Source organism: Microcaecilia unicolor, chromosome 6, assembly GCF_901765095.1.
Source record: "Microcaecilia unicolor chromosome 6, aMicUni1.1, whole genome shotgun sequence".
Taxonomy (NCBI): domain Eukaryota; kingdom Metazoa; phylum Chordata; class Amphibia; order Gymnophiona; family Siphonopidae; genus Microcaecilia; species Microcaecilia unicolor.
Genome location: NC_044036.1, coordinates 147,388,483 through 147,414,145, shown reverse-complemented (window position 1 = coordinate 147,414,145; position 25,663 = coordinate 147,388,483). Strand labels below are relative to the sequence as shown.

The 25,663-nt window shown below is 49.0% G+C and overlaps 1 protein-coding gene across 3 annotated transcripts in view; it reads right to left on the bottom strand.

Moving 5' to 3' along the window:
* EOGT (EGF domain specific O-linked N-acetylglucosamine transferase) overlaps window positions 1-22,379 on the bottom strand; it is a 55,128-nt gene extending 32,749 nt beyond the window's left edge. For 2 of the 3 annotated variants that reach the window (XM_030206206.1, XM_030206207.1), the window contains exons 1-5: window positions 22,301-22,379; window positions 21,551-21,781; window positions 9,897-9,997; window positions 6,136-6,244; window positions 995-1,089 (exon numbers count right to left, since the gene is read on the bottom strand). In XM_030206206.1, the coding sequence (XP_030062066.1) occupies window positions 995-1,089; window positions 6,136-6,244; window positions 9,897-9,997; window positions 21,551-21,760 (515 nt within the window). In that variant the 5' untranslated portion in view covers window positions 21,761-21,781; window positions 22,301-22,379. Of the gene's footprint in view, window positions 1-994; window positions 1,090-6,135; window positions 6,274-9,896; window positions 9,998-21,550; window positions 21,782-22,300 lie in introns of those variants that run through there. The other variant, XM_030206208.1, reaches the window with a different exon arrangement.
* Window positions 22,380-25,663: the final 3,284 nt, after the last annotated feature.

Here is a 25,663-nt window from a genome sequence, read left to right as displayed (position 1 = left end):
CCTAGCACTTTTCACCATCTTGGAAAATTCTCAACCTCACTAGCTTCAGGTCGACTTCAAATAGCACGCCATGCAGGACTACGGAGTACTTCCCCTCTCAAGTTTGAACCCGACCAGTGCACATTAAAAGAAGTTGCTGGGCCTCCAAAGGAATGAATTGAACCAGGCCCCATGTGCCTTTCACACATACTGAAAAGCATTAAAAACTGGTCCAGTGCTTCAGTGTCACCAGGCCTCGAGATATAGTTGGTCATTCCTTAGTCTATCAGGAAGAGCCCTCCCCTTGCTTTCCCATTTTTGAGTGGGGGGGAAGGGGAAAGAATCCACTATTTATTTTTTATTTTTTTTTGTTAAATTTGTACCCCGCACTTTCCCACTCATGGCAGGCTCAATGCGGCTTACATGGGGAATGGAGGGTTCAGTGACTTGCCCAGAGTCACAAGGAGCTGCCTGTGCCTGAGGTGGGAATTGAACTCAGTTCCTCAGTTCCCCAGGACCAAAGTCCACCACCCTAACCACTAGGCCACTCCTCCACTCTATGGCTCAAGTGCCCTGAGCAATCTCTAGGATCAGTCCTGGCTGGAGACTGGGGCGTAGCCAGACCTCGTGGTGGGAGGGGGCACATTTTGGTCTGCCACCCCACCGCTGCCCACCCACTTCTGGAGCAAATACCTTGGCTGGCGGGGTCCCCAACCCCAGCTAGCTGAAGTGTCCAGCGCCGGTCTCCAGCACCACCGTGTTGCCTGCTCTGCTCTGTCTTCCCCTCACGTCCTTTTTGGTGAGGGGAAGACAGAGCAGGGAAGGCAGCAACAGAGACCGGCACTGGACAATGCTTCAGCTAGCGGAGGTTGGGGACTCCCACCGGCAAAATCAGGAGCCCACAGAAAATGTTTGGGGGGCCCAGGCTCCCGTGGCCCCACATAGCTACACCACTGGCTGGAGAAGACTTTCATGCTGCTGCCTGGCCTTGCAACAAAAATGGAATCGCACAAACCTGTCCTGGCTCCTTTTCGGCTTTCTCAGATCAATGTACAAGTTTGTGGCCCTGCAATGCTGGAGGTTACTTGAGCAAGAAAGAAGTGAGTCTCCCTGAAAAAGAAAACAAGGTCAAAAGCAAGCTGAGTTAAAGTTTTACAAATAAAGATTTCTATTCTACACGGCCTTCAGGCTTAGAGGATCGGATGGATCAGTAGACTGGCAGATACAGAGCCTTTCACCCCTAGATCATAAATTCATTTGGTGGGCTCTATGAAATCAATTAATGGACTTCGTTTACTTTCAGTGGATAAGTTTCTACATTACATTACAATTTGATACTAACTTGCAACTTCATTAGCAGTCTTAGCAAAGGCTGACCAAACAAGAAAGGCCAAAATGACCCTCCTCGGCATTAGAGGGACTTAAGGTCAGGGATGAGATGTATAGAGCATGGATAGCAGCTTCCCTGGTGTCTCTCTTCTTTCAACAAATGAAAGATTTCACTTCCTGGCAATCTAGCTAAATTCAGTGCCAAGAGTAGGTTGAAACAAAAGGAAGCAGCTCTGCTGGTCATCAAATCCGGGGTGGGGGGGGAATCAGCAGGGCTGCTTTTACCTATGCATAACAATGGACCTATTTCTTTTCTGCAGGAAATGGTCGCGCAGCAAGGTGGCATTTGGGGAGGGGGGGGGAGTTCTTACCGCCACCCATTGAGATGACAGTAAGGGCTCCCGTGCTAACGTGGCACTACTAAAATATGACGGCGCTCTAGGGATGGGAAGTACCATCGGGCTGCTGCGGTAGCCCGGTGGTACGTCCTGTTTAGCGAGCAGTAAGCCTGTGTTGGGCTTACCACTGCTTTGTAAAGAGGCCCTTGGTTTGGCATGTAATGGGGCAGAGCAAGGGAAGGGGTACCAATCGATGCACATAAATTACAGAATCCTGTAGGTTATGCGCCCCTGCCTCATTAATGTGCCATCAGTAACACTATGGGGCTCATTTTCAAAGCACTTAGTAACCTATGTAACTTTGTAAGTCTAAGTGCTTTGAAAATACACCTCTATTTCTACAGCAGGCGCAACTGATGGTGTTACAGTTTTGGTGCGCCAACGGTGGCTGGCTTGCCCTAGCATTCTATAATGGAATCTTGACGCCAAGATCCCATTATACAACTGGAACCCAGCATGCAACTTTGTGGAACTGTCCCCAAAATTAGCATATGCAGCTCTGCCCCAGTGACTATTGGTCAATGCCCTAAAATCAGGTAGCAGAAAACTGCCCTCTGCTTATTGCTCCAATCTCTCCCTTATCAGACAACTTCAAACAGGATAAAAGGGATGACCTGGAGCACAGAATTGCTCTGCTCCTAAATAAACTCCCTTCCCTCTGTCTGCAATGAACAGAACATTTGGAAAGATGCTGAAGTGGACAGCAAAGAAGAATCCAGTTTTGTCTCTATATATTCAGATTTGTAATTTATGGTCACTTATTCTGTATTTGGTGAGGGTCTGTGTTCTATGTATGTAACCAAGATAAGATATTCTGCAAGCAAGTGCAATAATTTCCACATAGGTGGAAAACAGACAAAGCAGATACGTATATGAAAAAAACAGTATTTAATAGAAATTTGATGAAAATAAATGATTTTATTTTCATCAAATTTCTATTACTGTTTTTTTCATATACGTATCTGCTTTGTCTGTTTTCCATCTTGGAGTTTGCAGATCGGTTACCCTGTTGTTTTCTTGGACCATAATTTCCACATAGGCAGGAATCCATTAGTAATCCCGTTAGATGTTTTCTCAATAGAAAAAATTGGTGTTTCAGGGCCCAGTATAACATTAATGAAGCTGCCTTTTTAGATAGGATTATAAATGTTTAAGTTCTAGGAGTCAGTGCTGTTTTGGTATAGCAAGTTCGTTAAAATAATTCAAATGTATATAATGTATTGCATTAATTCACAAAGAATCTGGTAATAGAATTTGTAACACCGTTACCAAAGTGAGAACCAAATTAGAATTTTTTTTACAGTGCATAGTATAATGAGTGAGAAAAGATGTACTGAGCAGAGATGGGAGGCACAGAAAGGGGGCTGCTACTGGGGGGAGGGGGCAACTAGAGGGCATGGGTAGGTGGTAAAAGGGAGAACTGATGCTGGACAAGGAGACTGGAGGGAGAGAAAAAGGTAAAACCTAAAGAGAATCCACGTGCGTGGAGAACTCAGTAGATCCCACGGAGCATAAAATTGAAATAAAAAGAGGTGGGAATATGAACCAGGCTATCCAAAAAAGGGGCAGCATGACGAGGAATATTTAAAGGAAAGAACAAATGAGAAATGCATGGCAAGAAGAGAAAAAGGGAGGGGGGGGGGGGGGGAGAGAGAGGATGTTATACAGAGTAGCAGCCTACCAAAACAGCTTTTTAATGTTTCAGCCAAAACCAAACATTTTTAAACGTTTTGGCTGAAACCAAAATTACTCCCAAAAGTCACTAACTTGTTGTTTCAGCCATAACCGAACTGAAAAACTCTGCCCACCCCCTGAAAGGAGTAGCCTTCTATCTGAACCCCTCTCCTCCCCCCAGGGCGTACCTTACAATCCCTGGTGGTCTAGGAACAAAGTCATGGCAAGAACAATCTCCATTTGCTCTTTCCCATGCTGGCTCCATTACCAATATGGCTGCCCTAGTGGCAGTCTCATGAGAGGTTGCGGCAGCTACTTTGCAATCATAAGGTAAACCCAGCTCTGCTCTCAACACGGCTGCCGCAACCTTTACCTTACAACAGCTGCTGTGACCTTTCATAAGACAGCCACTATGAGGGGCATAATCGAAAGGGACGCCCACGTTTTGTCGAGGACGTCCTCGCAAAACGTCCCGATGGAGGGGTGGGGAAACCCATATTATCGAAACAAGATGGACATCCATCTTTCGTTTCGATAATACGGTCGGGGACGTCCAAATTTTGAAATTTTGGTCGTCCTTAGAGATGGTCGACCCTAGACTTGGTCGTTTATGATTTTCGGTGATAATGGAAACAAAGGACGCCCATCTCAGAAACGACCAAATGCAAGCCATTTGGTCATGGGAGGAGCAAGCATTTGTAACGCACTGGTCCACCTGACATGCCAGGACACCAACCAGGCACCCTAGGGAACACTACAGTGGACTTCATAAAATGCTCCCAGGAACACAGCTCCCTTACCTTCTCTGCTGAGCCCCCCAAACCCCCCCCCCCCCTCCTAAAACCAACTACCCACAACTGTACACCACTACTACAGCCCTTATAGGTGAAGGGGGGCACCTAGATGTCGTGTGTCATTATGCTCATATTAGCCCTCTCCTCAAGTCACTTCACTGGCTTCCTATCCGTTTCCGCATACAGTTCAAACTCCTCTTATTGACCTATACGTGTATTCACTCTGCAGCTCCTCAGTACCTCTCATCTCTCACTACATTCCTCCCCGGGAACTCCATTTATTGGCTAAATCTCTCTTATCTGCACCCTTCTCCTCCACCGCTAACTCCAGACTCTGTTCCTTTTATCTTGCTGCACCATATACCTGGAATAGACTTCCTGAGCCGGTACATCAAGCTCCATCTCTGGCCATCTTCAAATTTAAGCTAAAAGCCCACCTTTTTGATGCTGCTTTTAACTCCTAACCCTTATTCACTTGTTTCTTATTTTATCATCCTCACTTTAATATTCCCTTATCTCTTGTTTGTCCTGTTTGTCTGTCCTAATTAGATTGTAAGCTCTGTCGAGCCGGGACTGTCTCTTCATGTTCAAGTGTACAGCGCTGCGTACATCTAGTAGCGCTATAGAAATGATAAGTAGTAGTAGTAGTAGTCTTGGGATTCCGGAATCTTGCTACTTTTTGGGATTCTGCATGGAATCCTGTTACTCTCTGGAATTCTGGAATCTTGCTACTCTTTGGGGTTCTACATGGAATGTTGCTACTCTTTGGGATTCTGCATGGAATCCTGTTACTCTTTGGGATTCCGGAATCTTGCTACTCTTTGTCCTTATCTATTTGTTCTGTTTGTCTGTTCTAATTAGATTGTAAGCTCTGTCGAGCAGGGACTATCTCTTCATGTTCAAGTGTACAGCACTGCGTACGTCTAGTAGTGCTTTAGAAATGACAAGTAGTAGTAGATGTGGGTACAGTGGGTTTCTGGTGGGTTTTGGAGGGCTCGCTGTTTCCTCCACAAACGTAACAGGTATAGAGGGGTATGGGCCTGGGTCCACCTGTCTGAAGTGCACTGCACCCACTAAAACTGCTCCAGGTACCTGCATATTGCTGTGATGGACCTGAGAATGATATCTGAGGCTGGCATAGAGGCTGGCACAACATATTTTTAAAGATGTTTTTTGAGGGTGGGAGGGAGTTAGTGACCACTGGGGGAGTAAGGGAAGGTCATCCCCGATTCTCTCCGGTGGTCATCTGGTCATTTCGGCCACCTTTTTGTGCCCTGGTCGTAAGAAAAACAGGACCAGGTAAAGTCATCCAAGTGCTCGTCAGGGACACCCTTTTTTTCCCATTATGGGTCGAGGACGTCCATGTGTTAGGCACGCCCAAGTCCCTCCTTCACTATGCCTCCGATACGCCCCCTTGAACTTTGGCCGTCCCTGCGATGGAAAGCAGTTGGGGATGTCCAAAATCGGCTTTCGATTATACCGATTTGGACGGTCCTGGGAGAAGGACGCCCATCTTCCTATTTGTGTCGAAAGATGGGAGTCTTTCTCTTTCAAAAATGAGCCTGTATGGGTCACGGCAGCCATTTTGATAGTGAAACTGGTATGAGAAAGTGCAAATAAGGATCATTCCTGCCCTGACTACACCAATAGACCATCAGGGACTGTATGCAGGCCTGAGGGGAAGGGGGAGGCCTACAGTGGGTGGGTGGCAAAAAAACAATTTTGGTGTGGTTTTGGTCAGCCTCTAGGGTAGAGAGAGAAAGGTTCCACACAACAGCTGTGCATTTGCCACCAAAGGAGGAACACTATACTAGAGAAGTCACCAGTAAGTCAAAAGAGGGAGCATGGGTGTAATTCTTCCCTAGTGCAGAAAATATTCATTCCAGCCCTATCTTCTACCAAACTTAAAAATAAAGAAAAAAAGGTGCAGCTTCTACATTAATAGGATGAAAAGCACCTACCGCTGTCCCAGGTCTGCAAAAAGTATGAATTTCCTCCATCCTCTGTTTCACATAACCAAAGTCAGCTTGTTTCCAGAAAACCTGCTGAGCTGCTTCCATGTCTTTAGCCCTGGTGTAAAAAGAGGGCCAGCATCTTACCTAAGAGGAAGTAGTTCACTTTTTTTACAGTCTTTAATATCTGTAGCTTCTTTTATGGCTCAAGTTACAGCAAGGTTTTTGATTGCTCTAGGATAAAGAAAGCCTACAAAGTCCTCTAGAATTCTAGCTACTTTCATATACTTTAGCATAATTTAATAAAGTTTCTTCCTCATTCTCTCTATGGGGCAAAATCAAGCTCAGTAAATCTGAGCTTTAGCATCCAAGAAGGACAAGAACATTTTCATTGTAGACTTTTGGTCCTCACTCCAAGTCCTTGAGGGCTGGAAAAGGTCAAACTTTCTGGCTATCCTTAATAAATATGCAAATGAAAAATTTGCAAGCCACTGCCTCCCATTGTATGCAAATCACTTCACGCATATTCATTTGAGATATCCTAAAAGGAGAAATTAGGTTTTACCTGATACATTTCTTTCCATTAGTCCTTTCCACTACTCCAGAACCTGTGAGATAGTTATGTACATCAACCAGGTGAACTGAAAACTGAGCTAAGAAATGTCTCTTAGCATCCAATCCAGCTCGTCACTATTTACATAGACAAGCTGTAAGAAGAAACTTAGAATATTTAAAAAAAAAAAACACCTCACTAACCTAACACTAACCAGACGAGCAAACATGTGTAGACCTTGCTCATCTCTGGACAACTTGTAGAGAACAAGAGATATGCAGAAAGCACCATGTAAGGTGACAGTCATTATCTGACCCATTACTTCGCACCAACTAATCACCTCAGAAACCTCTGGAATAGTGGAAAGAACTAATAGAAAGAAAATTATCAGATAAAACCTAATCTCACCTTCCATTATGTAGCTTCCCACTCTTCCAGAACCTGTGGGATAGTCAAAACTGGCTTCCAAGCATACTGCAACACCCACCCTGTAGTGCGTGGCAAAAGGTATGCAGTGTCAACCACGTCGCTGACTTGCAAATATCCACCGGAGACAGTAAGGTAGTCTCTGCATGCTGCATCCCCACAAGCAAATGAGCTGAAGCGATAGTCTCCTTCAGTCATCTAGCAATTATGGGCTTGGAAGCCACGAGACCAAGCCTCCATTTACCAAAAAGCACAAATAGTCTGTCCAATTTGCGAAAAATCATTCATGACTTCCAGATATCTAAGGAGGACTCTATGCACATCGAGAAGCTAAGCTTCAAGGAATACCAAGCCTCTTCCTCTTTGCAAAAGGACGAAAGCTCCTCAGATTGGATGATATGAAATGCCAATTATCACTTTCAGAAGGGATATCCCCACCTCTGAAAAGCGAAGACATGGATCTCAACAAGAGTAAGCCTGAAACTCCAAAACTCTATGTGATGATGCAACAGCCACCAAGAATGCTGTCTTTAGCGCAAGACCTTCAAGGTCTTCCACAGTGGCTCAAAAAGGAGGCTTCTGAAGCAGACAGCTGCACGGGAATGGGGTTAGCGGGAAGAAAGGGATTAACACGGGAATCCCCTCCAGGTCCTGCAGAGTTCCCTTGGAAGTGCAGGCAAGCCTCCCCCCACCCCACCGAGCCTCAAGGCACCCTCCCTCAAAGTACCCTCAAGGCACCCTGGTGGTCTAGTAGCCTCTTCAGGGTTGAAATGATCCCCACTCTTTCCTGCCCGCTGCCGCTGATCCACTTGCTGCTGCCGCTTCATCAAAATGGTTGCTGAGACTTCTGTTTGAAGTCTCAGCAGTCATTTTGATGAAGCGGCGGCAGCGAGTGGATCAGCGGCAGCAGGGAGGAAAGAGTGGGGATCTTTCCTGCCCCGGAGAGGCCACTAGACCACCAGGGTGCATTGAGGTATGTTCGGGGGGGGGGGGGGGGGGCCACCCTGACACAGTACTGGAGGGGAGGGGACTGTAAAAAGGGTGGATGGAGTGTGGGGTGCTGGGAGGGAGGGGCTGGAAAAAAAAAGATTAGTAAGGGGGGCATACATGAAGGGGGGAAGGGAAAGGGGGGAAATAGAGCATATGGGATAGAAGAGAATGAGAGGAGAGGGGGACATGCTGCTCATGGTTGGGAGGGAAAGGAAAGGGCTGACATGCTACTCATGGATGTTTGCTTTTTTGAAAATGTGCATCTTTTTAAAAATTTTGTATTTCACAGAGAATGGATCAAAACGCATTTGTTACTTTTACCAGTAATTTTCACTGTTTATAGAATCTGACTTTCTTGTGGGGAGGTCAAGGTGACTGTGCAGCAGAGTGCAATGCATTGTGGCAGGGGGACAGGTTAGATTTCTGTCCCTGTGCAACTCTCTATTCTAAGAGAGTAATGGTGGGGGTGGGGGTTAATATTGTTTTCTATTTGTGATTTATAAACAACAGTTGCACAGCATATTGTTCCTTTTTATATAAAAAGATCCTATCTAATAAAACGCACCTCCAACGTTCTGAAGTTGACTGCGTGGCTGTCTGGCTGATGCATTCGTGCACTGCTCTGCTGTAAGGCTAGGCTACTGAACGTCACGTAGTTCCGGGAACGTCAGCCGCAGCACTGACCAACCGCACAAGGCCCCGCCGCAACGCCACGCACCCCCAGGTCGCTGCCATCAGGCGTGCAGGCTTGGCCCTTCTCTCTCTGTTAGCTCTGGTCCCGCCCTCATTTCCTCTTTCCGCAATGAGGGCGGGACCAGAGCTAACACAGAGAGAAGGACCGAGGCTGCACGTCTTTAAACGCTGCTTTCCTGGGAAGATGATTTTTAAAACTTGGAGCGAGTGCGGCTGGAACTGGGAGGGAGGGAGAAAGGGAGGGACGACGACCCTAGAACTGGGAGGGAGGGGGACCCTGAAATTCGGAGGGAGGGGGGGCGACCCTGGAACTCGGAGGGAGGGAGGGCGACCCTGGAACTCGGAGGGAGGAAGGAGGAAGGGAGGGGCGACCCTGCAACCTGGAGGGAGGGGGCGACCCTGGAACTCGGAGGGAGGAAGGGGGGGCGACCCTGGAACTAGGAGGGAGGAAGGGGGGGCGACCCTGGAACTAGGAGGGAGGAAGGGAGGCGACCCTGGAAATCGGAGGGAAGGGAGGGGATGACCCTGGAACTCGGAAGGAGGGAGGGGGACGGCCCTGAAACTCGGAGGGAGGGGGGCCCATGGCACACACTCTTATTCTCACACACACACTCTCTCACAGACACACTCGCACCCAGTCTCACTCTCTCTCTCTGTCACACACACACACACTCGCACATTCACTCTCTCTCTCTCACACAGTCAGTCTCACACACACTCTCTCAAACATACATACTCCGAGGACAACCTTGCTAGCGCCCGTTTCATTTGTGTCAGAAACGGGCCTGTTTTACTAGTTTAAATATAAAACAAGTGTTTTGAGGCTTCTCTAGATAAGGATAGAGCTCACGGGGATGGAGACAGGGCCCGCGGGGACAGGACGGGGATGGAGACAGAACCCAAAGGGACGGAGGGGGGTGGGGGGTGGGGATGGGAACAAACTTTGTCCCCGTGACATTCTGTAATCTTAAGGGTAAACCACCTTTCCCAATTTACCCCTATCATATCTCCTCTCAGACGTTCCCTCTCCAATACAGTGTGATACTAGTTGCATTTCTGTCAGATACCAGACTTAAGGCAGCTATTCTCCTTGACACATTAAACTCACCATCCAACATCAACTCGAGTACACACAGGGTACTGGAACCTATTCTCTTTCTTACAGGACTTCTCATAACCCCAACAGGACTTAATCTTCTTCAAGTGCTTCTGTAATGCAAACATGTTCATTAAAAACAGTCCAACCAGCCTTTCTACTTGAGACTGCAACAGACTTCAACAAATTGCCTTATATTGCTTCAGGAAACAAAATATCCTGGCACAATAAGTTTCCTTACAGAGCCAAGCATTGTACTCTAGTGCTGAGAGACAGTAGCAACGTTTCACTTGTTATACAAAAGTACAATTCCTCTTTTATTATCAATAACAAACAGTAGAATGTGTGATATTCTAGATAATCTGTTCAACCCTCTTCACCCCATTTTTTTCAGGGCAGAATAATTCAGTCTGGGTTTTACCCCACTCCGTACATGGGCTTGTAGTTCTGAGTCTCTTAGGAAATGCAAGGTTACCAGGTTAAATAGGCTGGATTTATTCTTGCCTGGGAAAAAAATGGAAGTCAGTCGGCAGCTCTAGATAGTGGATCTCAGAGGAAACCCATGGAAAGTCATCAGGATCAAGGTACCAATGCAGAAAAAATGCATTAGAGCTGTGTACTGACAATTTAACACAAGTTGAACACACAATTTTTGCTTGCCATGCAGTAAACAAATTATGTGCAAATGAAATCTGCATATAGCTAGAGTGTTAAAAATCAGGGAGAAGACACAGGTTGCACGCGTACAAGGTTCTGTGCTCAGAGCTGCTACAGCTGTGTACAGCTCTGAGCAGAAAAAGCATCAGCACATCTGCAAAACCACACCTGTGATCAGGGGCGTAGCTAGGTGGGGCCACGGGGGCATGGGCCCCCACGGATTTAGCCCTGGCCCCCCTTCTGCCGTCACCACCACCAGGTACCCTTGCTGGCGGGGGTCCCCAACGTGCAGGACGTCAGTCAGGACTCACAGTACAGATCAGCGAACGCGCCGGAGACCGGCTGAAGAAGACTAAAGCTGGCGGGGGTTAGGGTGTACCAGGCGGTGGCAGTTGAAAATAGCAGGGGAGGGGGGCTTAAATGTGCCCCCCCTCACCTTGGGCTCTGGATCCCCCCTCCCGCTGAGGTCTGGTTACGCCCCTGCCTGTGATAGAATGTTTTTCTGTGCATCATTAACAACATTGCAAAAACGTTCTGTGCATAACATTTTTGCAAAGCTAATCTTTATGCACAGAACAACGTTGCAGGCCCATGCACAGATATATGCTACCGTGTTTCCCCGAATATAAGACACTGTCTTATATTAATTTTTCCTCCCCAAGACCCGCTAGGTCTTATTTTCAGGGGAGGTCTTATTTTTTTTCGGGGAAACATCGGGGTTGCCACCCCCACCCGAGGTCGCCGGGCCCCCCCTCCACCTGCCCTCCGTCGCTCCCAACCTGAAACGCCTCCTTTCACCTTCCTTCGCAAGTTCGGAGCAAGCAGCAGGGCAGACCTCTCCTTCCTTCTGTGCCTCGCCTTCGCCTGACGTTACGTTACGTCAGGCGAGGGCGGGACACGGAAGGAAGGAGTGGCCTGCCCTGCTGCTGCTTGCTCCGAACTTGCAAAGGAAGGTGAAAGGGTATGATACATACCTGTAGCAGTTGTTCTCCGAGGACAGCAGGCTGATTGTTCTCACGACTGGGTTGACGTCCGCGGCAGCCCCCACCAACCGGAAAAAGCTTCGCGGGACGGTCGGCACGCAGGGCACGCCCACCGCGCATGCGCGGCCGTCTTCCCGCCCGTGCGCGACCGCTCCCGCCAGTTGAATGACAAGCAATAAAGTATAAAACACAACTCCAAAGGGGAGGAGGGAGGGTAGGTGAGAACAATCAGCCTGCTGTCCTCGGAGAACAACTGCTACAGGTATGTATCATACCCTTTCTCCGAGGACAAGCAGGCTGCTTGTTCTCACGACTGGGGTATCCCTAGCTCTCAGGCTCACTCAAAACAAGAACCCAGGTCAATGGAACCTCGCAACGGCGAGGAAACAACAGAAATTGACCTACGAAGAACAACTAACTGAGAGTGCAGCCTGACCAGAATAAATTCGGGTCCTGGAGGGTGGAGTTGGATTACACCCCAAACAGATTCTGCAGCACCGACTGCCCGAACCGACTATCGCGTCGGGTATCCTGCTGGAGGCAGTAATGAGATGTGAATGTGTGGACAGATGACCACGTCGCAGCCTTGCAGATCTCTTCAATAGTGGCTGACTTCAAGTGGGCCACCGACGCTGCCATGGCTCTGACACTATGAGCCGTGACATGACCCTCAAGAGTCAGCCCAGCCTGGGCGTAAGTGAAGGAAATGCAATCTGCTAGCCAATTAGAGATGGTGCGTTTCCCGACAGCGACCCCTAGCCTGTTAGGGTCGAAAGAAATAAACAATTGGGCGGACTGTCTGTTGGGCTGTGTCCGCTCCAAGTAGAAGGCCAATGCTCTCTTGCAGTCCAATGTGTGCAACTGACGTTCAGCAGGGCGGGTATGCGGCCTGGGGAAGAATGTTGGCAAGACAATTGACTGGTTAAGATGGAACTCCGACACCACCTTCGGCAGGAACTTTGGGTGAGTGCGGAGCACTACTCTGTTGTGATGAAATTTAGTATATGGAGCATGAGCTACTAGGGCTTGAAGCTCACTGACCCTACGAGCTGAAGTAACTGCCACCAAGAAAATGACCTTCCAGGTCAAGTACTTCGGATGGCAGGTATTCAGTGGCTCAAAAGGAGGTTTCATCAGCTGGGTGAGGACGACGTTGAGATCCCATGACACAGTAGGAGGCTTGATAGGGGGCTTTGACAAAAGCAAGCCTCTCATGAATCGAACGACTAAAGGCTCTCCAGAGATGGCTTTACCTTCCACACGATAATGGTAAGCACTAATCGCACTAAGGTGATTCCTTACTGAGTTGGTCTTGAGGCCAGACTCTGATAAGTGCAGAAGGTATTCAAGCAGGTTCTGTGCAGGGCAAGAACGAGGTTCTAGGGCCATGCTCTCACACCACACGACAAACCTCCTCCACTTGAAAAGTAACTCTTTTTAGTGGAATCCTTCCTAGAGGCAAGCAAGACCCGGGAGACACCCTCAGACAGACCCAACGCAGTGAAGTCTACGCCCTCAACATCCAGGCCGTGAGAGCCAGAGACTGAAGGTTGGGGTGCAGCAACGCTCCGTCGTTCTGCGAAATGAGAGTCGGAAAACACTCCAATCTCCACGGTTCTTCGGAGGACAACTCCAGAAGAAGAGGGAACCAGATCTGACGGGGCCAAAAGGGCGCTATCAGAATCATGGTGCCGCGGTCTTGCTTGAGCTTCAGTAAGGTCTTCCCCACCAAAGGTATGGGAGGATAAGCATACAGGAGGCCGGTCCCCCAATGGAGGAGAAAGGCATCCGACGCTAGCCTGCCGTGTGCCTGAAGTCTGGAACAGAACAGAGGCAGCTTGTGGTTGGTCTGAGAGGCGAAAAGGTCCACCGAGGGGGTGCCCCACGCTCGGAAGATCTTGCGTACCACTCTGGCATGGAGCGACCACTCGTGCGGTTGCATGACTCTGCTCAGTCTGTCGGCCAGACTGTTGTTTACGCCTGCCAGGTATGTGGCTTGGAGGAGCATGCCGAACCGACACGCCCAACGCCACATCCCGACGGCCTCCTGGCACAGGGGGCGAGATCCGGTGCCCCCCTGCTTGTTGACGTAATACATTGCAACCTGATTGTCTGTCCGAATTTGGATAATTTGACAGGACAGCCGATCTCTGAAAGCCTTCAGTGCGTTCCAGATCGCTCGGAGCTCCAGGAGGTTGATCTGCAGATCCTTTTCCTGGAGGGACCACAGACCCTGAGTGTGGAGCCCATCGACATGGGCTCCCCACCCCAGGCGAGATGCATCCGTCGTCAGCACTTTCGTGGGCTGCGGAATTTGGAATGGACGTCCCAGGGTCAAATTGGTCCGGATGGTCCACCAGAGCAGTGAAGTGCGACAACTGGTGGAGAGGCGGATGACATCTTCTAGATTCCCGGTGGCTTGGAACCACTGGGAAGCTAGGGTCCATTGAGCAGATCTCATGTGAAGACGAGCCATGGGAGTCACATGAACTGTGGAGGCCATATGACCCAGAAGTCTCAACATCTGCCGAGCTGTGATCTGCTGAGACGCTCTGGTCTGCGAAGCCAGGGCCAAGAGATTGGTGGCCCTCGCTTCGGGAAGGTAGGCCTGAGCTGTCTGGGAATTCAGCAGCGCTCCTATGAATTCCAGAGATTGAGTTGGCTGGAGATGGGACTTTGGGTAATTTATCACAAACCCCAGCAGCTCCAGAAGTTGAATAGTGCACTGCATGGACCGGAGGGCTCCTGCCTCCGAGGTGTTCTTGACCAGCCAATCGTCGAGATATGGGAACACGTGCACTCCCAGCTTGCGTAGGTAGGCCGCTACCACCACGAGGCACTTTGTAAACACTCGTGGGGCAGAGGCGAGCCCAAAGGGCAGCACACAATACTGAAAGTGCCGTGCGCCCAGGCGGAATCTGAGATACTGTCTGTGAGCTGGCAGTATCGGGATGTGAGTGTATGCGTCCTTTAAATCCAGGGAACATAGCCAATCGTTTTTCTGAATCATTGGCAGAAGGGTGCCCAAGGAAAGCATCCTGAACTTTTCTTTGACCAGGAATTTGTTCAGGCCTCTCAGGTCTAGGATGGGACGCATCCCCCCTGTTTTCTTTTCCACAAGGAAGTACCTGGAATAGAATCCCTGCCCTTCCTGCCCGGGTGGTACGGGCTCGACCGCATTGGCGCTGAGAAGGGCGGAGAGTTCCTCTGCAAGTACCTGCTTGTGATGGGAGCTGAAAGACTGAGCTCCTGGAGGACAATTTGGAGGCAGGGAGGCCAAATTCAGGGCGTATCCGCACCGCACTATTTGGAGAACCCACTGGTCGGAGGTTATGAGAGGCCACCTTTGGTGAAAAAATTTTAACCTCCCTCCGACCGGCAGATCGTCCGGTACGGACACTTGTAGGGCGGCTATGTTCCCGTGGATCCAGTCAAAAGCCCGTCCCCGGCTTTTGCTGTGGAGGCGCAGGGGGCTGCTTAGGCGCACGCTGTTGACGAGAACGAGCGCGCTGGGGCTGTCCCTGTGCCTGACGAGGCCTTCGGGCCGGCTGGTTGTACCTACGCTTTGCAAAAGAATAGGGTGCAGCCTGCCGTGCCCGGGAAAAACGCCCACCCGTGGGGGCGGGTGCTGAAGGCGCCCGGTGGGAGAGCTTGTCGAGAGCGGTTTCCCGCTGATGCAGTTGGTCCACCATCTGCTCGACCTTCTCACCGAAAATGTTATCCCCCCGGCAAGGGACGTCAGCCAGTCTCTGCTGGGTGCGGTTGTCCAGGTCAGAGGCACGCAGCCATGAGAGCCTGCGCATCACTATACCTTGGGCCGCAGCACGAGATGCCACGTCACAGGTGTCAAAAATCCCCCTGGACAGGAACTTTCTGCACGCCTTCAGCTGCCTGACCACCTCCTGATAAGGCCTGGACTGCTCCGGCGGGAGCTTATCGACCAGGTCCGCCAGCTGTTGCACATTGGTCCGCATGTGGATGCTCATATAGAGCAGGTAAGATTGGATGCGGGTCACGAGCATGGAGGACTGGTAGGCCTTCCTCCCAAATGAGTCCAGAGTGCGAGACTCCCGCCCCGGGGGCGCCGAGGCGGTATCCCTCGAACTCCGTGCCCTCTTGAGAGCAGAATCCACGACCGCTGAGTCATGGGGCAACTGGGGCCGCATGAGCTCTGGGTCAGAGTGGATCCTGTACTGGGACTCTGCTTTCTTGGGAATGGTGGGATTAGTTAATGGTCGCACCCAGTTCCGGAGCAGCGTCTCCTTCAGGACATTGTGCAGCGGTACCGTGGAGGACTCTCTAGGTGGTGATGGATAGTCGAGGACCTCGAGCATCTCGGCCCTCGGCTCTTCCACAGAGACCACGGGAAAGGGAATGCTTATAGACATATCCCGCACAAAGGAGGCAAAGGAGAGACTCTCAGGAGGTGAGAGCTTCCTCTCCGGTGACGGCGTGGGGTCCGAGGGAAGGCCCGTAGACTCCTCTGAGGAGAAATATCTCGGGTCCTCCTCTTCCCCCCACGAGTCCTCATCCTCGGTATCGGACATTAGCTCATGTAGCTGAGTCCGGTACCGGGCCCGGCTCGACGTCGAGGCACCGAGGCCTCGGTGTCGTCGAGCGGTGGACTCCCGCGCCGGCGGGGACGGAGCTCCCTCCATCGACGTCGACGGGGACTCCACCTGCGTGGCTGTCGAGACCGGCACCGCAAGCGGCGGCGGTGTCGACTGCCCCGGCGCCGGGCTAGAGCTCGCCGGCGCCACAGTCATCGGCGCCGAGGGCGCAAGCACCCCCGGCGCCGGCACAGCCTGGCGCATCAGCCCTTCCAGGAGCCCCGGAAGGATGGCTCTGAGGCACTCGTCCAGGCCCGCTGCCGAGAAAGGCGGTGGGGCCGGTAAGGGTGTCGGTGCCAGAAGCTGCTGGGGGCCAGGAGACGGCACCGAGGTGCCGGAACCCCGACGCGTCGGTACCTCCACCACCGACGGAGATCTCTCCTCTCTGTGATGACGCTTCGGCGTCGACTCCTCTTCAGGCACCGAGGGCTCCCGGTGACGGCGCTTCTTGTCCTTCTTCCGGTGCACGTCACCGGTGCCGGAGGGCATGGAGGAGGAGGAGGTCGATCCCCCTCGGTCTCGAGGTACCGGGTCCGACAGGGTTCGGTCCCGTGGCTCACGAGTTGAGGGAGTGACCGGGGCCGACTGCCCACGCGGTCTCTCTACCCCACTCTCGCCGGCGGACCGGCGGGCCGACGGGACCTGTTCTCCTGGGGTCGCTGCCATCGGTGCCGATGTCTCGGGCATCGATACCGGTACCGAAGAACCGGCCTTCGATACCGATGCCGTCGAGGTCGACGTCGAGGGGCCGGCGCAAGTTCCAAAAAGACGGTCCCGCAGAACTTGCCTCGCAACCTGAGTCCGTTTCCGGAGACCGAGACACAAAGCACACGACTTGAGATTGTGCTCCGGCCCGAGGCACTGGAGGCACCAAGCGTGGGTGTCGGTCTGCGAGATCGGCCGGCCGCAGCGACCACACTTTTTAAATCCACTCGGGACCTTCGAGGACATCGACGGAAAAATCGCGTCGGCGAAGTCAAAGTCGGCAATGGTGGCTAAAATCACACCACGAAAATTGAAACCGACCGAGCGGCCACTAGGCCGCAACGAGGCGTCCCCGCTAGAAAGCGAGGGAAAAGGGAGGAGCGCGTGCTCCACACGCGCAAAATTCTTTTTTTTTTTTTTTTTTTTTTGGATAACAAAACGAAACGAAAGAAGAAGAGGCCGAAAAGGCCAAGAGCGACGACCCGCGTAAACGCGGTCGAAAATTCCGGCGGCTGAAACGAGAGAGTTGCAAAAACACGACTCTCTCAGTCGCGGAAAAAAAGTAACTGGCGGGAGCGGTCGCGCACGGGCGGGAAGACGGCCGCGCATGCGCGGTGGGCGTGCCCTGCGTGCCGACCGTCCCGCGAAGCTTTTTCCGGTTGGTGGGGGCTGCCGCGGACGTCAACCCAGTCGTGAGAACAAGCAGCCTGCTTGTCCTCGGAGAAAGGAGGCGTTTCAGGTACCAGTAGTTCTGGGAGCGATGGAGGGCAGGTGGAGGGGGGGGGGGGGCCCGGCGACCTCGGGCGGGGGGGGGGGGGGGGGGGCGGCAGCCTTTGTCCGGCTCTTGGCGGCCCTGCTTCAGGTAGGTCTTACTTTCGGGGGGAGGCCTTATAATACAAATTTGCAGCAAAACCTCGGTAGGCCTTATTTTCGGGAAAACACAGTAATAATACCTTTTCCTGCTCAGATCCGTGCAAACTGTAGCAACCTTTAGCCCAGAACAGTCACCTCCCCCATTCTGTCTTTTTTTTTTATCCACGCCCTTCACAAAGGCCACAAAAAACCTTGCCGGTACTGTTAATACCCGTTTCTTCTTTTTTAATTCTTCACGGACACTACTGCAGAAGAACCAGCTAAACCTTCTACGCCTCCTCAGACATGGGTGTTAAAGCTCCTACATTGTGCTCAGCCTTAAAGTCTCTTGTGCACTTCTCTGCATCACGACAGAATAGCTAAGTAGCCTCATGTAGATATGGGACATGCTGGACATGAACCCAAACGACAGGACTGCTATGGCAGCCTGACAATTGTGAGTAAAGCTAGGCCTCACAGTACAGGTCAAGAGGGCAAGTCACTGAGAAGCTAGTTAACAAGAGTGGCACAAAATCTCATGTCCTTTTTTCCTTATGAAAGGGCAAAATAAGCTAGAGAGATTCCACAAAAGTGGAGAACTCAATAGATCCCACAAGGCGTAAGGATAAAAACAAAACAAGGTGGGAATATAAAAGCCAGGCTATCCAAAGATTGGAACCAAACTGAACTTAAAATAACCAGTGTTTAATATTTTCAAACAAGTGATAATAAAACAATTACACATAAAAACAGACTCAGTTTTTATGTGTAATTGTTTTATCATCACTTGTTTGAAAATATTAAACGCTGGTTATTTTAAGTTCAGTTTGGTTCCAATCTTTGGATAGCCTGGCTTTTATATTCCCACCTTTTTTGTTTTTAGGGCAAAATAAGCTGACATGTAGAAATAATAAAAATATGCTTTGCAGGAGAATATGGTTAATAACTTTGCTTATCTAAGGGGAATTTTCCGTTAACCTCTGTTAACCATGGAAGCAGGTGGGTGGAGAAATACAAATATGGTTACTGGGAAGATGATTTCGCAAACAAGAATGATTTAGCTGATGTAAACAAAATGATATTGATGATAATAAGTAAAAATGCTATAACATGATGATTCTGCAATTATAGTTCAATGAACCTTGATGAACCTGTAACCCCAATGAAATATGCTTTGACATGATGATTTTGCATTTCCAATGATAAGTATGTGGGACATGAAGTTATAAAAGTTACAGCCATGGACCAAAGCAGCCAGTGGTTACGTTTGTGTCCCGGTTAGTCTCTCATATGAGAATTGATTGTACTACTCAGCTTCACTGATTTTATCCTGTATCCTTGCTTGGTAAGTGAAATAAATAATTATTCTCATATATCCGTAGCCTTCTGAATCTTTTTGTCTCCCCACATAGTGGGCGATATTTACATTATTGCCTGGAGAGGTGGACACTCTAGGCGATGGGTAATTTGTAGTTTATTACTTGGGGAGGGCAAAAACATTTACACTCATTACCACTGGTTTTAATTATTATTATTATTACATTTGTACCCTGCGCTTTCCCACACAATGCAGGCTCAATGCGGCTTACATAGTAATTTGAAATACAAAGTTAATAGAATTTTAATAAAACAGTAGTAAAACAATGTAAAGTTGGGCTTAGTAGTGTATGTTAAGTTGAGCTAGATAATATATGACTAGGATAAAAGAGGGTAGACAGGATAGGATAGTGTAATTAGGGAGAAAGGGTAAGGAGGGATAAAATTAAGGAGAGATGGAAAGAGAAGGATGGGAGGTTGGTATTTAAGTCAGAACAGAATTGGGGGTGGAAGTTGGTGAGATTAGGTTGGGCATATTCCATGCACTAGCGTTAACATCCATGCAAAACCCTTTTCTGCCTATTGTGCCCACAAACATCATGCTAACCCCACACCATCTGTGCACTTTTCCTGTATCAGCTCCCACATAAGGAGTTTTGTCCTTTCTTGTAAATTGCTCTATCATCTTAGCATCTTCAACCTGATAAAATAATCCATTAACTTAACTTGGACACCTACTTCCTACTAACCAACACCTAGAATAGCATAATTGAAACACTAATCACAAAGTAACCACCGAGGGCTAGATGCACAAAGGCACTGGTTAAGGGATAAGGATAGGGAACAGGACTTGATATACCACCTTTCTGTGGTTACAATCAAAGCCGTTTGCATATTATATTTAGGTACTTTTGTAACTGGGGCAATAGAGAGTTAGTGGCCCTTTTACTAAGCCGTGTAGGCGCGCACACGTGTCCTACATGAGTCAATTTTGAACTACCGCGTGGCCAGGGTAGTAATTTCATTTTTTTGCGCGCGTCCACTAAGTGCACCGGAAATTTTCCATTGCGTGGCACTAACCAGATGGTAATTGGAATTATACATGCATAGACCATTACCACCTGGTTAATGCGTGAAATTTTACGTCTAGGTCAATGGATGGCAGTAAGGTCTCAGGCCCAAAATGGACACACGTCAATTTTTATTTTTCCGTACATCCATTTTCAGCCAAAAAAAAGGCACGCTGAAAAATGGACCTGCTGAACGTCCAATACACGCGTCTACACCAGCGCAGGCCATTTTTCAGCGCACCTTAGTAAAAGGATCCCTAAGTGACTTGCTCAGAGTCACAAAGAGCTGCTCACCCAAAATTTGCTGTCTGGCTACACTACTTGTCAACCTACTGCCCAAAAGAGAAAGAGGCAAAATTATTTTCTTTTTAAACAACAGTAACAGGCCCAACTGGAAAATCAGGTTGAATTGATACACTTGCTAAGCAAATAATACCTCCTTAGCAGCTTTGTGAGAACGTTAAAACTTCTGTAACTTTATCCAGACTGATCAAAACAAAAAGATGAGGCTGTGAACTGACTGTTTTTTTCCCCCAAGCAGGTAATCCAGTCCGGACACAACAATATTAGGAACATAAGAACAGCCATTACTGGGTCAGGCCAATGGTCCATCTAGCCCAATATCTCATTTCCAACTGTGGTCAATTCAGGTCACAAGTACCTGGAACAAGCTCAAATCGTGGCAACATTCCATGCTATAAATCCGAGGAAAAGCAGTTGCTTCCCCATGTCTGTCTCAATAGCAGACTACAGACTTTTCCTCCAGGAACCTGTCCAAACCTTTTTTTTTAAACCCAGATACACTAACCGCTGTTACCACCAGTGGCGTAGCTAGGTGGGGCCACGAGGGCCTGGGCTCCCCCCCCCAATTTGATCTAGGCCCCTGGTTGGCTGGGGAGGGTCCCCAACCCCCGCCAGCTGAAGACTTTGTTCAACGCTTTTGTCCAGCACTGCTGCATTGCCTGCCCTGCCAGCCAAGGTATTTGCAGCGGCAGTGGTGGTGCTTTAGCTGGAGGGGGTTGGGGACCCTCACCATCCAAGATGTAAAGCGGCAGAGGGGGGGCAGAGGGGGGGGATGAAAATGCACAGACGTCAGGTGCATAATTCCAATAGAGTAATACCTCAGTTTTTGTTGACTTCGGTTATTGTCGGTTTCGGTTTTCGTCGAAAAATTTGTCTCGGATTTCGTCAGCGTGCCCACATGACCTCGCTGATAATTTTGTGAAAACAAAGGGCGGCCCATGCGTTCTCCTGCTCAATGGAAATAATTGCCTCGGTTTTCGTCGGTTTCAGATTTTGCCGATTGTTTTCGGATGGATTATCAATGAAAACCGAGGTATCACTGTATATCCCATCCAGCACAACTGCATTCACTACTAGGGCCGCAAAGCAGAAACAACATTGCTAATCCATTTCAGTCTAGTAGTACAACTGGTACTGCCATCACAACCATAAACAGCAAGTTGACTGACCTTATACGGACAACGGGCATCCTGCTTGCAGACTTTGGCAATGTGCCTGTTGTTGTTAAAAAAATAAGCCATGTGCTCTTCAGGCAAGTTAATATTTTGATAGCGATACTGTGGGAGTTCTGAAAAGCTTTCGACTTCAGGAGCCATTTCATCGTGGGAGCCGGCCAGCATTTCATAAAAAAGCAGCCCAAACGTGAGCAGCACCAGCATGACAACTGCCAAATCCTACAGCTGCAAAATAAACGAGAGAGACAGGAGAAATAAAATGTTTACTTTTCAAAGCCAACTAAAACAAGGGACTAAGCTGGTAAAAAGTCAAAGCTACAAATATTAAACCAGCTTAACTAAAGAGCAGTTTATCTTGCAATTACAATTGTTCCCAATATATATAAACTTTTAAACAAGACCTCAAAGCTTTGAGGTATTATTATTGCTTTAAAGTTTATATATATTGGGAACGATTGTGATTGCAAGATAAACTGCTCTTTAGTTAAGCTGGTTTTATGTTTGTACTTGGTATGCCTCGTTCACCTTTTGCCCAAAGCAACTTTTCTACTAGTCTCTCTCCGAACAGCTGATACACAGTTGTTGCACCACACAGACACCTGCACTCCAGCGCTGCTCTCTCGAGATTGTGCAGAACTACGTGAGGTTACTGAAGCGTGGTCAGCTGAGCGACCCCCCCCCCCCCCTCTCAACTTAAGCTCCTCTCTTTTAAGTGTGGCTGTTATTTTTATGCACTTACTGTACCTGTGCCTCTGACACTGCCCCCGTTCTTCCTCCCCGCTTCTGCATTCAGCAGCTACCACTAACGGGTCCCCGGGGCGCCCGACTCTTTGCTGCGCATGCGCATCAAAACGGAAGCGTCATAGCCTTTAAAGGAGGTGCCGCCGCTTCCGGTCTCTTCTTGTCCCGCACACAGTCACACCCTAGAACAGAATGCGCACGCTGTTGCGTCCTTGCTGGCATCTACTGGGGAAAAAAGGATTCGGGGGTTCGTGCGGTTGGGGAGGGAGAGGTTCCAGGTAAAGGGCAGATTCCGCAGCCGCCTTTAGTGCACTTTGTTAGAATCATGCCATCAGTAAAGACTTTTGGTAATACATATCACTTTTAGCCTTCTACCTGCAAATATCTCATAACTCCAATCTGTGGCCCTCCAGGATTGTCATTGGAGAGCCTGGTCTAAAGTATTGAAGGCTGTGGCCAATTTGAGAAATTATACAGAATCCTCCCCTCAATAATTTTGTGCCATGTTGAATGGGGCTTCAGTGATCCAGGCAGGAGCATGGCTTAATTCATTTGCCTTGTCTCTCCACTATTGTTCCCAATCAGAAGGGCAGTCTGCAGGCCATTCTGAAAGAAATAGCTTTGTAACACACCATATGAAGTTAGAAGCCACTGCTTCGCTAGAGCGTTATTGTTCATTGGTTTTTGTTTTTGCATCACACACGGTAATTGCCCGCAGACTAGGAGCAAGTCAGTAATTTGTACAGAATGCAGCTCGGAATTTACCATAGCCAGTGGAACGCCTGCTTTCTAGGTATCCGGCTAGCTTCCATCCTTTTCTGGTGACAAGAAATTTCCTGTAAAATACACCATACTTGTACGACTAGAATACTTGATGTTCTGTGAACTTACTGTTAAGAACAGCATACTACAACCCACAATCAGGCTTTGTCAATAACTATCCCAAATAAAGAGGGCATTTACTGAAACATAATACCCTGGCTGTATGTTAGGCCCTGAATAATTAAGTAATAACTTCAAAAGAGGAAACGTTGTAGGTGTCATTCTCCAGTAACAGTTGCACATATGCATTTGACAGTCAATACATGTGATGCTGATCCACTGATCTATCATGTGTGCAAGTACCATTAAGTCTGCTTTTGAGCATCATTCCTGATGAAGGCACCTCAATGAAGTCATACATTGACCTTAAATATTGAATTTCATTTTCTACCAGGCAAAATAATGCATGTCTCAAAGAAAAAAAAAATACAGTCTGGAAATTGCCCTCATTCAATCAAGTTGGCTAAAAATAGAGGTGGGGTATCATACCAAATGTTCTGGAAAAAAAAATCTTACAAAATTAAAAACTAAATTTTAATATAACCAATTTGTCTCTAAAATACAAAATTCAGCAACTGTTTAACTGTTTTTTTTTTTTACACAGCATGAGTGTCATAGCTTGAGTTAAGCTACCAAACCTTGAACTGTCAAGCAGAAAAACATACACACCACCCCATATGTATGTAGTAGATGCAGAAAAAGACCTGCACAGTCCATCCAGTCTGCCCAAGATAAACTCATATGTGCTACTTTTTGTGTATACCTTATCTTAATTTGTATCTGCCATTCTCAGGGCACAGACCGTAGAAGTCTGCCCAGCACTAGCCCCACCTCCCACCACCGTTCTGCCACCCAATCTGTTAAGCTTTGAGGATCCATTCCTTCTGAACAGGATTCCTTTATGTATGATTGAGCATTTTATGTTTGATGCTGACTATATCTGACCCCATCCACACCAACCTACTTAACACCATCACACCTACCATCACCCCCACCATCTGTCATATACTTAACCTCTCTCTCTCCACTGCATCTGTCCCGGACACCTTCAAACATGCTGTGGTCACTCCACTCCTCAAAAAACCATCACGACCCTACCTGTCCCTCCAACTACCGCCCCATTTCCCTCCTACCCTTCCTCTCCAAGATACTTGAACGCGCCATTCACAGCCGCTGTATTGATTTTCTCTCCTCTCATGCCATCCTTGATCCGCTCCAATCCGGCTTTCGCCCCCTACACTCAACAGAAACGGCACTATCTAAAGTCTGCAATGACCTATTCCTCGCCAAATCCAAAGGTCACTACTCCATCCTCATCCTCCTCGACCTCTCCGCCGCTTTTGACACTGTCAATCACAACCTACTTCTTGACACACTGTCCTCCCTTGGGTTCCGGGGCTCTGTCCTCTCCTGGTTCTCATCTTATCTCTCCCATTGTACCTTCAGAGTATACTCTCATGGTTCGTCCTCCTCCCCTATCCCGCTCTCTGTTGGAGTTCCTCAGGGATCTGTCCTTGGGCCCCTTCTTTTTTTCAATCTACACCTCTTCCTTAGGCTCCCTGATTTCTTCTCATGGTTTCCACTATCATCTTTATGCCGACGACACCGAGCTTTATCTCTCCACACCAGAAATCACCGCGGATACCCAGGCCAAAGTCTCGGCCTGCTTATCCGACATTGCTGCCTGGATGTCCAACCGCCACCTGAAACTGAATATGTCTAAGACTGAACTTATTGTCTTCCCACCCAAACCCACTTCCCCTCTCCCTTCACTCTCTATCTCAGTTGAGAACACCCTCATCATCCCCGTCTCATCTGCCCGCAACCTCGGTGTTATCTTCGACTCCTCCCTCTCCTTTTCTGCGCACATCCAGCAGATAGCCAAGACCTGTCGCTTCTTCCTCTATAACATCAGCAAAATTCGCCCCTTCCTCTCCGAGCACACCACCCGAACTCTCATCCACTCTCTCATTACCTCTCGCCTTGACTACTGCAACCTACTCCTGACCGGCCTCCCACGTAGCCATCTACTCCCCCTTCAGTGCATCCAGAACTCTGCCGCACGTCTTATCTTCCGCCTTAACCAATATACTCATATCACCCCTCTCCTCAAGTCACTTCACTGGCTCCCAATCAGATACTGCATACAGTTCAAGCTTCTCTTACTCACCTACAAATGCACTCGATCTGCGGCCCCTCCGTACCTCTCTACCCTCATCTCCCCTTACGTCCCTACCCGTAACCTCCGCTCTCAAGGCAAATCCCTCCTTTCAGTACCCTTCTCCACCACCTCCAACTCCAGGCTCCGTCCCTTCTGTCTCGCCTCACCCCATGCCTGGAACAAACTCCCTGAGCCCATACGCCGTGCCCCCTCCCTACCCATCTTCAAATCAATGCTCAAAGCCCACCTCTTCGATGTCGCCTTCGGCACCTAATCACTACACCTCCTCTCAGAAAACTTATCTACCCCAACTTGACATTTCGTCCTTTAGATTGTAAGCTCTTCCGAGCAGGGACCGTCCTTATTGTTAATTTGTACAGCGC